The sequence below is a fragment of the Rhamphochromis sp. 'chilingali' genome (genome assembly GCF_963969265.1).
Source record: "Rhamphochromis sp. 'chilingali' genome assembly, chromosome: 6".
Lineage (NCBI taxonomy): Eukaryota > Metazoa > Chordata > Actinopteri > Cichliformes > Cichlidae > Rhamphochromis > Rhamphochromis sp. 'chilingali'.
In genome coordinates this window covers 4,253,858-4,268,468 of record NC_137933.1, presented here as the reverse complement: position 1 = coordinate 4,268,468, position 14,611 = coordinate 4,253,858, and the positions used below count along the sequence as shown (strand labels likewise).

The window sequence follows — 14,611 nt, the reverse complement described above, 5'->3', positions numbered from 1 at the left end:
TGTTTTTTTTAACGCAATATGGATAAGCTCTTGGAGAAGAACAACGGGAATTGAGAGACCTGGTGACCAGTGACGGACGTTAGACCAACTGTAAAATTGGATGCAGTTTGTTCACACTAACCAAAACAACTACCATCTTCATCTCATGCGGCTCACCTGGCGCCAGCTGGATGCTCAAAGCAAAAGCTAACGGGAATAACAAAACTCTCCCTTAGATAATAAGACTGTTTGTTGTGACTCTCTCCCTCCTCATTCAAGGCCACCCGCGTCGACCGAAGATTGTTGACTTTTGCTTAACCGGGTGAAGGGACACTTTCTCTCGACACGGAACACACACACACACACACACACACACACACACACACACACACACACACACACACACACACACACACACACACTGACACAGACCTACACTCACCCCCCCAAACGCTTCGAAGCTTATGTCTTCCATGTTGTGAGATGTGATGATTCATGTGCTGAGGTGTTTTTTTCTGTTCTCAAACTGATCTCCCTGTTGGAGCTCAGTCTGGGGGGAGTTCTTTTTTCTCCTCGTCTTTCCTCATGTTGTGCATTTTCCATTGTGGTTCGGTTCCGGGTCGCTGCTCGTGCGGCTGACCGGCCAGCTACCTAATCTGACCTGTCTCCCCAATGTGATCTTTGAGTGACATATGTGACCGTATGCATTACGGTCACATATGTCACTCAGTACGGTCAGTAAGGTCAGTCTCTTAATTGCCCCTTGGGGATAAATAAAGTCTTCTGAATCTGAATCTGAATTAAGAAAATGAGAGCTGAACCAGGATTAATTAATTCTGATATGCATTCTGTAAGAAAAGAAGGTGGGAGGGAGGAATCAGGCCTGCAGAAGAGATATAACTGTTTGTCATCGGCAAAATGACTCCCTCCATTCCACCCTGGAACGTTTACAGGTTTGATAGTGTTAGACAACTTCACCGGACAGATGACATACTAAGGCTAAGGGTCGTTGTTATCCTCGGTCCAGCTGAAGACATAAAATGTTATTCGTACAATCCGGGGTCATCGGGCATCAATTACTTTTTGCATAAATTACGTTTTTGGATACTATATATCAAATATTTCAAATGATGGTTCCTTACGTTGAAACATACATCTGCAGTGACTTTCAGTATCCTATTGTAGTATTCTTATTTTATTTGTACTGTATGACGTTTATGATCAAACTTTACATCAGAACGATGCGATTCTTTTCAGACCAGTGAACACTGAATTCCCAAATCTATTTGGAAATAAACAGAAACTATCACGAGTGCCAGTGATCAACAATAACAAGGATCCTATTTAGGATCGGTGAGGCCTTAACATTCAACAGTTATGGTTAAGTTCCATTTTGACCTTGTCCCAAATCTCTTACAGCATCTGACCTTCTGCTATAAGAACCCTGATGTTAACCTAACCCTAACCGGTGTCTGATGAGCTGATGGATGTTAAGAAGCGAAGTAGGTTTTAGCAACTGAACCAAAACTTCTGTAAAAACCATTAAGAGGTGCAGGCAAGCTTTTTCAGTGGCTAACACTAGAATCAGGCAGCGTGTCTCTCAGTGAGTAAATGGAGAGTGAAACACAGGACTTCTACTGTTGTTTGTTTTTCCCTTTGGACCTACAGAGATGAAAAGTGGTCTTGGCAGGTTTCTGTGCTCATTGCTGTGGCTGAGCAGCTTCTGTTCCCCCCTGAGGACAAAGCTAATTGAAACCTGGCCCCATTTACCAAAACTGCTGTCAGTCACCCCTGACCGCACGGCCGGGACACAGTAATAAGGTTCCTCTGCCAGAACAAACTCTGCTTTTTTTGTTTTTTTACACATTAATAAAATTGTAGCAAACTTAGCTCCACATAAATAGATGATACAGTGCTGTTAACACCAGCTAATGAGACATTTTCAACACCTGAGGATAAATTAAATATTCAAATATATTCTGCAGAGTGGGTTTCTTGTAGGATGCATGCTGCCCAAAGGAGATTAAGTATGTGCACAAAGAAATAGAAAAGGCCACTGATTCTCAGTCCTGATTTCCAAGCTGTATGTGTCTGTTGGCATTTTTCTTTACCCGTCTAATCAGGAGCTGATGTATGGCTGAGATGCCAGTTTAATTAACAGCCTGGTAGGTGAGAAACCCAAAGATGTAAATGGACTGAGAACAAAAGCTAACGAAGAGCCTGCTCTCTCCACAACAACACAGATAACCCTGTGTCTCAAACCGAATCCCTAAATGTGTCAGAATCATGCACTTTGACACAGCACACTCCTGGTTCCTATGTACGTATGTGAAAATTGCTATGTACTACGGTCACATGACCAACAGGTTATATGACAACTTAGACAGCTGTTTGGCTGCACAAAGATCACAGTCCCATTTTAACGCGTGAGGTTTAATTTGATCCAGCCTCACGTGGCTCAGTTTGTGGCACATTTTTCAGCACCACAGGTTGCTTCTTGGTTCATATTAGTCACCAGTACTGGTTTCCATGTGAGCTGTGTTTCAAACTTCAACAGCAGGCTACATAAAAAAAGAAGTTTGACATAAACCACAGCTATTATCCATCCCTCTGTTCTCTTCCACTTATCCAATTCAGGTTTGTGGGGGAGCTGGAAACTATTCCATCTGCCATAGAGCAAGAATCACCAATCTGCGACAGGACTAACACAGATACAGACGACTATTCATGCCTATGGGGATTTTGCACCAGTTAACCTAACCCCACTAACTGCATGTCTGTGGACTGTGGGAGGAAGCTGGAGCACCCACACACACGCGAGGAGAACAGCTCCACACAGAGAGGCCCTGGGCAGGTGGTGGATTTGAACCTAGGACCTTCTTGCAGTGAGGCAACTGTGCTAACTAACGAGTTATTAATTCTGTTCATTTAAATGTTTTAATTGCTTTGTTTTAAACCAGTAAAATAAAATAAATTGTGCATTTTTTGTTTTTGGCACCTTTAATTCTCAGATACAGGCTTCCCCAGCAGTGAAGACTAACAAGTCGCATATTTTCAGTCTGCTCACACATAGGAGCTGTCGCTGAGCGGCAGACACAGTGTGTGTGTGCACACAGCCAGAAACATTGTTGGTTTTTAATTGCCGTGCACCACACAACAGCTACACTTCAATTAGCAGTTATGGTAAAATAACACCTGTTGCAAACACCCAACGCATTATAGACACAGTAGTCTATGTACAGACTGAATATAGCATTCCAATCTGGAGGTTTTGTGTCCTTGCTAATGAATGTGGGCTTATTGGAAAGCAAAAGCATGCATCAATGATACCAGTGTGTGTGGAAATTTATGGTGTCTGCACAAAAACCAGTGACAGGATTGGGAGACTCATCAGAACACCCCGCTGGGTGGAGCAGTAGTGGTCCACACATTTTTCCGATGGAGCTGGGACGACTACTAACCCCATGTTTCCCTCTTGGTGGTGGTCAGAAGGCCCGGTGGCGCCAGTGTCCGGCAGCCTCGCCTCTGTCAGTGCGCCCCAGGGCAGCTGTGGCTACAATGTAGCTTGCCATTGCCAGTGTGTGAATGTTTGTGTGAATGGGTGAATGACTGAATATAGTGTAAAGCGCTTTGGGGTTCTTAGGGACTGAGAAAAGCGCTATACAAATGCAGGCCATTTTTTAACACTCAGTCCAGGCAGCGACTGCTCAGATGGGTTGATCTGATATCCTCGTGTTGGTGTTGTTCCCAGATCATCATACTAAATGTTGTTCCAGGATCAACATTGCAAGTGACCAATCAGAATGTTGTGACGTCATACCTTTTCAACTTCGGGAAAAACCGGCGTAAAACAAAAAACTGTACTAAAGCTGCGTGAAACCGCCTCTGTCCGCCGATCAATGGACCCTGACCCTGACCCTAACCGTAACCCTTTAATAAACAGTAAGCAGAATTGATATTGTCCTTGCAACATTGGAATTTCATAAATGCACGAATGGGCCTGGCGCGCAAAAGAATAACGTCACAACAATGTGATTGGTCACTTGCAATGTTGAACCTGGAACAACATTCTCATGATGGTCTGGGAACAACACCAACACGACGATATCAGATCATCCGCTCAGATGTGTCATTTGAACTTCTTCCTCTTGCTCTCTTTCATACGTAAGATGGCTTTTAGAGAGACGTTTCTCAAAATGGGTGCCATCATCCACACATTTAAGTGATTATGTGTCTCACCCTGCTATTTGGAGGGAGGCTTTTCACTTCACCTTACAGTGTGACCATTTCAGAAGCTTTTAACACGTTGTCTTCCAAAGTGGTTAGTGGACATGCCTCTCAAACCAGTTGGCTATGGCGTTATTTTTGTGCCACTATTCTGAGCGGACGTAAAAAAAAATTGAGCGCACGTAAAAAAAAAATTGCAGGTGCAAGTGTTGCATTTTGAGGAGAAATTTATTTTGAGCTTACAAAAGCTGAATTTGAGTGAACAAAATTCATTGCTGCGTGCAAAAAACGTATTTCAGTGTTTGCGCTTATCCATATACACACACAATAGCACCCCCTCTCGCTCAGTTTTTTCATTTGCGCTTGCTCGCAATGTGTTGCTTGCGCTCACAACATTCTCTGCTTCGTACGCTCAACTCTCTGTACACCGTTATAAGTGTGCCACAAAACCAACCAATCACAGACTTGGTTTCAAAAATTCTGATTGGCTCTTACGGTCTCCAATCAGCTGGCTAGCTACTGCTTTCCGGAAACACTGTCCGAAATGTAGCTAAATCCAGCTAAAATCTCTTAAACCCCAATTTGCGGATAATATCTTTAATCATTTTATTTTAAAATATATTATTTTTTAAGACTATTGTTGGTGTAGTAGAATGTAGTTGCATCATACAACCATGCCAACTGACTAATTTTTCCAAATTATACTTGAGTAGCTCTCTTTTATGTCGTCGAATACTGAATAGCAGCACGAAAAGAGCATGTCCCGGCCACATGTAAGTAATATAAAATCATTTTGTTAATTATTATTCGCTTGATAACTGACGTTAGCTAATTTGCAAACTATGCAAACTTGAAAAATGATGTACCTCATGTAGTTTGTTTTATGGGTTGTTTATTTTTGTCTGAGATACATCATTTCATTGTACTTGTCCATGTTCCTTGCTGCTTTTAACAGGACATACTGAGACAGCAAATGATGCATAGACTCCTCTCTAAACTGGAAGCTGCTTTAAACCAACAACCACTAAATCTGGATTATTTGGAGTTCTTGACTCGTCATGAGCTTGTTCTGTTTGAATCTTTCTCTCAGCAAATAGGCGGTCTGTCAGAGATTACAGAGGCTCTACAAAACGTTCATCATCTGGTTCAGTGTGAAATTAACATCAGCTCTGTGGCCATTATTGAACTGGAAACAGAAGTTGGTCTGGGACCTGGCCACCCCAAAATCGTACTAGAGAGAGAAAGACTCAAGAATTTGTTGGACATTCAGCTGCCAGTCAGCTGCATTGCTAAATGTCTTGGTGTTTCAAGAAGAACAATCTACAGGAGGATGCAAGAATTTGACTTGTCTGTGAGAGGAACATACAGCACAATGAATGACCAAGAGCTGGACAACATCATATCGGCTATCAAAAATCAGATGCCAAATGCTGGCTATCGAATGGTTCAAGGACATTTGGTTTCTATGGGTCTCCGTGTTCAGTGGTGGAGAATGATGGCCTCCATGCATCGAGTTGATGCTGTAGGGAACTAGGCTGTGTTGTGCGAAGAAGCTACTCGGTGCGAGGCCCTCTCTCCCTGGTCCACATAGACACAAATCACAAGCTAATAAGGTAAAATACCCACTTATATAGCTCTAACACAAGTTGGGCAGAAAGATGCACGTTATACTTTAAATCTGCTTTAATCAACCTTATCTGATAGGTCTTTCAGTGTATTTATAATATTTTAAAAAGCACTTGATAGAGTAATATTAAGTAAAAGGAATACAGGATGTGTAACAAAACCAGCAATATTGTTAATTGTAAATTTTCTTGAGCAATTATTTACACTTTGTATATCGATATTTTCCATGATAACAAGCCTATCAACACATAATATGTTAAGTGCTCCAGAAAACTTAAAAAAAATCATGACAAGAGAACTAAAATATTTAGTCTCATTGAACTTATAAACATATAAAAATGTTGGTATTATTTTCAGCACACCTGACAAGTGTCCAGTTTAAGTCAGTGGCAAGTGTGCATACTGAAAAATGTATTTTCAATGTCTTACATGTTCTGCAAATCAAGCCTTAGTGAGATTGTTTTCCCTCTGAAACAGGTACAATGTTGTGATCTTTGGTGGAGTGGATGGCTACTCAAGGAAGGTAAAAGTGTAACTGTTATGTAGAATATTTGGTAGTTTTGAAATGAGAGCTTTATTAGGTTGTTTTTTTATGAACATCAATTATTCAGCAAGCCAACATAGTGGACGATTTGCAATTATTATTTTTTTAAATTTCTAATCAGTTCTTTACCAAAAAAGGTTAAACTAAAAGGCCATTTTCATTTTTTGATAAGTACTACCAATATTGATGTATAGACTACTCAAGCTTTGAATTATGGTTATGAACATAGAACCGTACAATATTCCTTGAACACTTATTATGAAACTGCATTATTAACTGAAAAACTATACATGATCTGAAACCAGATCTTTAATTTTCCATTTGTTTTTACTGCAGGTCCTGTACTTGGATGCAGCAACTAACAACAGAACAAAAACTGCATTCTCATTTTTCCTGAGATCAGCCCAGCTTCACGGCTTGCCATCAAGGTTTTATGCCCTGATTTAATTTATATGCTAGCAACAAGTATCATTAAAGAAAACTTTAAAAATTCCTTAAAAATGTATTTTTATCATAGGGTTAGGGCAGATCAAGGAGTAGAAAACCTGGACATTGCACATTTCATGTTTGCCACAAGAGGAACAGGGAGAGCGAGTTTCATATCTGGAAAGAGTGTCCACAATCAGAGGTTAGTCTTTTGATGTTTTTTATATTATTATTGACTGCATGGGTAGATTGTTGTAGCAGTTCTGATATTGATTTGAAGCATGAAATACCTGAAATCCAAATTCAAATGTATTTACAGAGTAGAACGACTTTGGTGTGATGTCTGGATTGCAGTCACTAGCAAGCAGAGATGGGTAGTAACGCGTTACTTGTAACGCGTTACTGTAATCTGATTACTTTTTTCAAGTAACGAGTAAAGTAAGGGATTACTATTGCAAAATCAGTAATTAGATTACCGTTACTTTCCCGTAGGAACGCTGCGTTACTGCGTTACTAAAACCGTGATTTTTTTTGCGAGAATGTCTCATGACAGTGACGTAAGCAAGTGCGACGTTGGTGACAGCAGCTGTGTGCAGATCAACAATGGATAATATATCGAGTGCGGGAGAGAGTATGAGCGTGCAGCGTTTAAAGTGTGGAAGTACTGACCTTACTTTGAGTTTGATTCCATAAAAAGTGACAAAAACATTAGCGTCCATCGTGCGTGGGAAGAAAACTTCTTTTTACAGCGAAAAAAACCCCTAAACTTCCGAGCAAGCACCGAGTAGCTACGACGTGATGGGAAACTCACAGAGACACTCGCGCGGATTCTTCAACTGACCGCAGCACACCTGCACCAGGGTAACCCTCCGCCTACCCTGCTCCTGCTTTACAGGTGAAAATAGAGCAAAAGGACCTCTGAGTCTTTGACTTTATTTATTTTCTGCTGTGTTTTACTTGCATCTATTTGAAAGAGTGAGTGAAAACACAAAAAATATTTTATTTTATGTGCTGGAATGTGTAGAAAATAGGTTTAAATGTTAAACTAATTTATTCAAGTCAGAGAATGTTGCATATAATTAAATGTTTTGCTTGATGCATAAAGTTAAAAGATTAAAACTGATAAAACAAGTTAAAAAAAGAGACTTTTCCATTTGATTACATTTTGTATGATGGATTATGTAGAAAAAGTAGAATTGGGCTGAAAGATCTATCATTTTATCACCTCTTCAGGTTGTAAATCGTGTTTTTAAAAAGTAACTAAGTAACTAAGTAACTAAGTAATTAATTACTTTTGAAAATAAGTAATCAGTAAAGTAACGGGATTACTTTTTTGGGGGAGTAATCAGTAATTAGTTACTGATTACTTTTTTCAAGTAACTTGACCAACACTGCTAGCAAGTACCATGATATTCTTCACTCACTCGAGGAGGATGGCCTGCTTGACATTTCAGATGTCATTCATCTTTTTGGTGTCCACTACATCTTTGTCCCTCGACTCCGAGCAGATCTTGTCACCTTTGTTGGAGGATGGAATAATCATCCCCTCAGGACAGAAGGTGGTCTCACTCCTGAACAGCTCTGGTGTATGGGACATCTACAAGAGCTGGACGAGGGCGAGAGACTTGAGGTACCAGCTCATAATCTGATTTTTTATTTTTTTTATTTAAATGTTGAATTTCAAAATTTTAGTTAGCAGTTAACTCTGCTCTTCTGAAATTAACAAATTAAAACACTTGCAGCACATCTGGGAGATGCTTCTGGTGATTTTATACATTCTTGCTTATCAATTACCACTAATCTAAATTACAGTAAGAAGAACATGAAAACAAAGGCATTCTTTTTAAATTGTTGTATTTTAATGGAAAAAACGCTTACACAAAATAACATTCCTCCCAAAAGTACCTATTCTGGAATAATGACCATTATATATGTTTGTGGATTTGAAGGAGCTTCGGGATCCAGGCATTGACTGGGAGAGTGCTGTACTGCAAGAAGAATCTAACAGCACAGTCGTGGTTCCTGAAGTTGAATGCCCACTGGATGAGGAAACCCTGGAGGGGCTTCAGAGAACTATTAATCCCTTGGAACATTCTGAGTCACACGGTCGTGACCTGTACATACAATTCTTGCTACAGGTGTCAAACCAACAGTGACACTTAACATGGACGTGAAAGTCAACGTTCTTTTAAGTTCTCAAATACTGGATTTCTTTGCTAAAACATTCAGATTACAAGTAGACAAGCAAACAAAGCACTTGCTTATTATCTATCAACGTAGGACCCTACACAAAGTTTTGAAGTCTTGTCATTTTCATGAAACGGCTACGAACATCTTAACAGCTAATGTTTACAAACATTTTTACTCATTTAGTTTCCAAATTACAAGACAACAATGTGTTAAACTCTGTGGAATCCACCACCATATTTAACTGCTGCACTCATTATGGTTTTAAACACTGTGTAAGTGTCCAGATGCTGCACTGGAAAAGTCACAGTACAAGTGCATGCACTCACAACTGGGTAACAAATGGAGTGATCTCCCAGCCGCTCCTTACATTCATGGTCAAACTTGCATGTTATTTTGAAATGTCTCTTTTCATCAGGAAGGATGGGAACATGGGACTGGCCGGTCATCCACTGGAGCACATGGTGGACAGCAAGAGACTGATTTTTCACCACCTGCACCGCCTGTGTTTCCATCTGTGATGTTTGAAAATGTTTCTGAAGTCTTTTCTAAATAAAAAGCAATCTGGATTACAATGTTTTAAATTAACAACTAAGAATACTTTCTAGTGCCCTGCATGTTAAAGCAAAAATATTTAACAGATGCATACGGTATATATACAATACTATAGGTATATACAGCTAATACTATATAGTACCTGATACTTCAATCTCCTGCAAGAAATCTTGCAAAAAATTTATGATCTTCCTCTCAGTTCTCTCCCTAGATGTCCCTTTTTCACTGAAATGTGGTTGGCAGCTCATCATAATGAAATCAGCGTCTGGCTGTAAATAAGGAAATAAAGTAGATTATATTATAGATATATTGTTCATTCAAAACTAATAAATAAATACAGGATAACTACAGTACAGATAAGTGGACTGTCTTTGGATCAGACTGAAGCTGCTATGTTAATACTTACTTTGAGGATTTTCCCAGGAACAAACAAACTGTGGCAAGCTTCAAGATTTACAGCCATCAGGTTCACAAGACCATACAGTTCCATGCCCTTTCGGAGCTGCTGTAGCATTGGAATCAGTCTTGTTGTAGAGTGTAAGACAATAGCACTTAAAAAAAACAAACAAAAAAAAAAACAAAATGAAAAACTAGTTGGGGATGGGGGGGGTTAATGATCTCTCTGATTTTTTCTCCCTTACCGGATCATGCTTTCCTTACTATCCATCTTTATCTGGTTTGTGTATCCACAGCTGACAATTTCATCAGCCCACATCATCAGAGACTGTATGTCTGCTGCATCTTCAACCTGGAAATGTATAATGTGAAAGAGGAAATACAGAAGGTTAAAAGTGTTTAAAAACACCATACTCATAATATATCATGTGCCAGAGCTAAACCAGGTGCTCACTTTGCGGATGAGCAGGGAAGATTCCACATCTGCAACATCCTCCTTAGACAGACAGCTGAAATCAACCTCTCCTGAGCAGAGGAAATTGTAGCACCATTCTTTGAAAAAGGCAGGAGATGGGCCTCCTTGGGCGAGGCTGACTGCAATTATTTCACCAACAGTTCTGTGTAGACAAATGATTATAATTCATTTTCAGGTAACATTTACAAAAATATCGGATGCGTATTAAATGTAATACACAAAGCTCGTATGTAACCAACCTGAAGTTTTCATTATCAAGATCGGTCAGAGAATACTTGGGGTTTTTGCCCTTGTTCTCAAGTCCTTCAAAGAATCTGCTTTCAATACCTGAAATCATGTCTTTCATACAAAAAATATCCGCATTTTTAAGTTATCCATTATTTATTGACACTAGGACAAAACAGGTAATAGGCAACTCACCACTCAAAAACTCTTTCCTAAGTGCTCCTGTATCCACGCCTGCCTCTCCAATGAAAACCACCCTAAGAACACTGGTGGGAGATGCAGCTTTTTTTCTCTGCCACTGGAGAATGCCTCTGTCTGGAAGGTCTTCTCTGTCCACACACAACTTAAATTCTGTTGTGGTGTCGACTTGTTGTTCAAGGCAACGCAATACATCTTCCATGCTTAACAAAAACAGGGTAGAAAACATCCTAAGCTCTCAAAGAAAAATAATCATCTTTAGATTAAAAGAGGCTACCACATTAAACGTGATTAGAAATTATTGCAGCATGTTCTGTGCAACAACCTTTAACAATAATTTAAAGTAGTGTGATCATAAAATGTTTTATATGAAATTAAACCCCAGGTATTGTGTAAACGATCTTACACATAATTTTAACAAATGGTTCTGCAGAATAGTGTGTATATGAACTATAATAGAGCAAAAAGTACCTGTCTGTTGTGCATACTGAAGTTTGAGCTGGTGTCCCTGTAGTTTGGTCATTTTCTTCAGGCACCATGCATTGAAAGCTGATGACAAAACAAAGTTTAAAAAAATAAAAATAAAAATACATATGTTTGCGTGGACCGTTACTGATTAACATTTTTTCATAAACGGCTGAAAAAAGATTACCTATCCCCACACAGACTCGCATGGACTGTGATCTCATCTTCAGGAAAATCCTTAGTGCATATTGGACAAATAACCTACAATTCCAAAAATGGGTACATGTTAGGCATAGTGGGAAAAAGATCATTACCGATACAAAATTCATTGTAGTTACTATGGTTTTTAGTAATGTGCTAGGTTTACCTTGCATTTGCTTTTCACAATGCATAACTCCGATTCCTGCTGAATCAAAAAACAGTAATTGTGATACTATATTATTTAATCAAAATTGCTCATTTTGATTTCATCAAAATTGTCTCACCTCATCATCAGTCTCATCAGGAGAGAATTTTCCTTTGCACGTATTGATGTGTACTGCAAGCATCTGCAGAGGCATAACTTCATTACACTGGTAACATATCTTCTTTGGCATCTTTGAAAAGTGCTGTGAGTCGGGAGGTAGAGGAGATGTGTCTAATGTTTCCTGAAGAGGTACTATGTAAAAAGTGGATTTGCCACCTCCTGACACAGCTTTCAGTGTTTTGACAGAATATCCTTCTGTTTCAGGTGGAATTACAGTGAGCTTTCGTCGACCACTGCCACCTTTATTGACAGAAAAATAGCATAAACAATCAAGCAGCAAAAGTATCAACTACATAATCATAATGCAGTATGAGCACGCAAGAATGCCAAAAAAATACATAAAAACTGAATTAACAACAAACCTGTTGCCTTATGTAAGAGCCATCCTCCACAAAGATATTCCATTTTTGGAAAGGTTTCTTCCAGAAGTCTAGAAATCTTAGTTAAAAACACAGTTAAGCAGAATGGAACACTAAATGGACTGTGGCATATGATTCAGACTAAATGCGTCTGCCAATGACTGATTTTAATACTGACTACACAAACTTACCTCTGCATGGTCACCATCTTCTGGAAGAGACACTGTTTGTCTCCCCATGCCAGCTTGTAGGAGTTCAAGCTCCTCAGCTGGCAAAGGTGTGTAGGATGTGTTTTTTGACAGCAAATAAAAACTGAGGCCTGTGGTCTTACTGCCTGCCTTAACAAGCTGCTTAGTAGATGTTAAACATCTCTTTTTACCACGGCTCAAGTGTGATTTGAAATATCCTGGAAATGATCTGTGGGATGAAAATGCATGAGTTTAAAAAATGCAGTGTTGCATAACATAAGGGTTATTGTTTAATAAAGGTATTAAATATGACATCAGTCCTTAATATCACATTTTAATTTAAAAATCAATGTTGATAAATCCACAAACCAAATAACTTTAACAGAAAAGATTGCAAAAAGTTAAAATAAAAAAAACACACAAAAAAAGCAAAAACCTTGTCATCTCTTGCTGGATAGTCAGATTTCTAGGCTCCGGCTGCCCACTCTCTGTTGGCCTCCCTGAAGGATTTGTGGATATGTTGTTAAGCAGCAAAGACACCAGATTTCTTACTGCTGACTCAACTGCACCATTACCCTAAAAAACATGATTAGGATACACTGCCTCAGTAAGACAACTACGCTGGTAATTACCCATAAGGCTAGCTTAAACTCTACAGCTGCATCTGTAACTACAATTTCACAGCATATTAAACAGAAAGGACAGCAAATTACTAAATTCACACAAAAAAAATTAAACTCACCTGATACTGTGGTGTAGTATTATTGGAGCCATTGTTTGATTCTGCCATCTCTTCTTTAGCTGCAGAGTAAATCAAAAATCCCTCTATCTGCAAGAAGCGAGGCTGAGTGGACAGTGTTTCCGGTGTCCGGAAAGCAGTAGCTAGCGAGCTGATTGGAGACCGTAAGAGCCAATCAGAATTTTTGAAACCAAGTCTGTGATTGGTTGGTTTTGTGGCACACTTATAACGGTGTACAGAGAGTTGAGCGTACGAAGCAGAGAATGTTGTGAGCGCAAGCAACACATTGCGAGCAAGCGCAAATGAAAAAACTGAGCGAGAGGGGGTGCTATTGTGTGTGTATATGGATAAGCGCAAACACTGAAATACGTTTTTTGCACGCAGCAATGAATTTTGTTCACTCAAATTCAGCTTTTGTAAGCTCAAAATAAATTTCTCCTCAAAATGCAACACTTGCACCTGCAATTTTTTTTTACGTGCGCTCAGAATAGTGGCACAAAAATAACGCCATAGTTGGCCTGAACCAATGCAGTTATTTACTATATTTACACGCCCTATACCAAATGTGCAAAGATATTTAGCTTACACTGACACAAAACTAGGAGTCACAAAGCGTTGTTTACCCTTGAAATGTAGCTAAACAACTTTACAATTCCTGCATTTATTTTCACAAGTGCTTATTTAAAACATATTTATGTTAGTTTACTGTTTAATTTAAACTGATGGGGCAGCAGCAAGAAGGTCCTGAGACTCAACCGCCTGGCCGGGGCCTTTCAGTGTGGAGCTTGCATGTTCTCCCGGTGTTTGCATGGGTTCTCTCCTGGCTTTCAGTTAGTGGAGTTAGATTAACTGGTGATTTAACCTTCCTGCCTTCTTGGGACCTTTTTGTGCCACTGCTATGTGTTAAATGGCTGCCATTTCCACTGTGTTCAGTGGAATATAACCAAACTTGCCACAGGATAGTTTTTACCTGTCAATGTTAATATTCCAGTGTGAATTCCTTAAATCAGCCTAAAATGGCTGAGCAGCAGAAATCCCCACACCCATCACCCTGGGGACCATTTTCTGCCCATTGACTTCCATTATAAACGCTATTTTTCAACCCCAAATTATCATCATATGATTTTATTTTTTCTTCTTTTCTTGGATGTCAATGAAGACTCAGGGCCTTGAAGTTTTAATTTTTAAATTGCAAAAAAAATGCAAAAAAAATAATGGCAGGTCAAAATGTATGTTGGTGCCAATCTTTGGTCCATCTAAAGGCCTACTTATAATGACAATCACATATTACTTCAACTGGTTTTTTGTGGAAATATTTAGTTTCGTTTTTTGGTTTTTGGGGCTTATAACACAGGGCGCTCATGTAATAACACTGGGATTTGAAGGGTTAAAACAACGAAAATATAATTAAAACTTTACATGAATATTTCAGGGAGAAGTAGTTTTACAAGGTTGGCTAATTTAAAGTGGAATAAGATATGGATATATGGTCTTTT

General features: G+C 39.2%; 2 protein-coding genes and 1 long non-coding RNA gene across 5 annotated transcripts; 1 reads left to right on the top strand and 2 right to left on the bottom strand.

Annotated features, from left to right (window-relative positions):
* The first annotated feature begins 1,757 nt into the window (after positions 1-1,757).
* LOC308397903 lies at positions 1,758-8,890 on the top strand. Its single transcript, XR_013971858.1, has 8 exons — positions 1,758-4,979; positions 5,162-5,819; positions 6,310-6,355; positions 6,713-6,804; positions 6,894-7,004; positions 7,122-7,697; positions 8,311-8,432; positions 8,752-8,890. It is a non-coding gene; the product is annotated as an uncharacterized lncRNA (long non-coding RNA).
* On the bottom strand, positions 8,811-11,056 carry LOC308397901 (G2/M phase-specific E3 ubiquitin-protein ligase-like; the record flags this gene model as incomplete). 3 transcript variants are annotated; one of them, XM_080884151.1, is made up of 7 exons in its annotated part: positions 10,836-11,056; positions 10,655-10,754; positions 10,395-10,557; positions 10,186-10,292; positions 9,951-10,095; positions 9,687-9,813; positions 8,811-9,537 (listed from the first exon to the last, which is right to left on the bottom strand). In XM_080884151.1, the coding sequence occupies exons 1-7, from the start codon at positions 11,038-11,040 to the stop codon at positions 9,404-9,406; spliced, it is 981 nt and encodes a 326-aa protein (XP_080740277.1). In that variant the 5' UTR covers positions 11,041-11,056. The 3 variants fall into 3 exon arrangements, with proteins under 3 accessions (XP_080740277.1, XP_080740279.1, XP_080740278.1); XM_080884153.1 differs by having other exon boundaries at positions 8,811-9,504; positions 10,836-11,055; XM_080884152.1 differs by having other exon boundaries at positions 9,404-9,537; positions 9,951-10,068.
* A 156-nt stretch (positions 11,057-11,212) lies between these two features.
* On the bottom strand, positions 11,213-13,243 carry LOC308398456 (uncharacterized protein; the record flags this gene model as incomplete). The annotated part of the gene is made up of 8 exons (XM_080885114.1): positions 13,119-13,243; positions 12,813-12,952; positions 12,380-12,605; positions 12,192-12,267; positions 11,789-12,069; positions 11,671-11,706; positions 11,491-11,564; positions 11,213-11,387 (listed from the first exon to the last, which is right to left on the bottom strand). Exons 1-8 carry the CDS (start codon positions 13,164-13,166, stop codon positions 11,213-11,215), a joined length of 1,056 nt encoding a protein of 351 aa, XP_080741240.1. The 5' UTR covers positions 13,167-13,243.
* Positions 13,244-14,611: the final 1,368 nt, after the last annotated feature.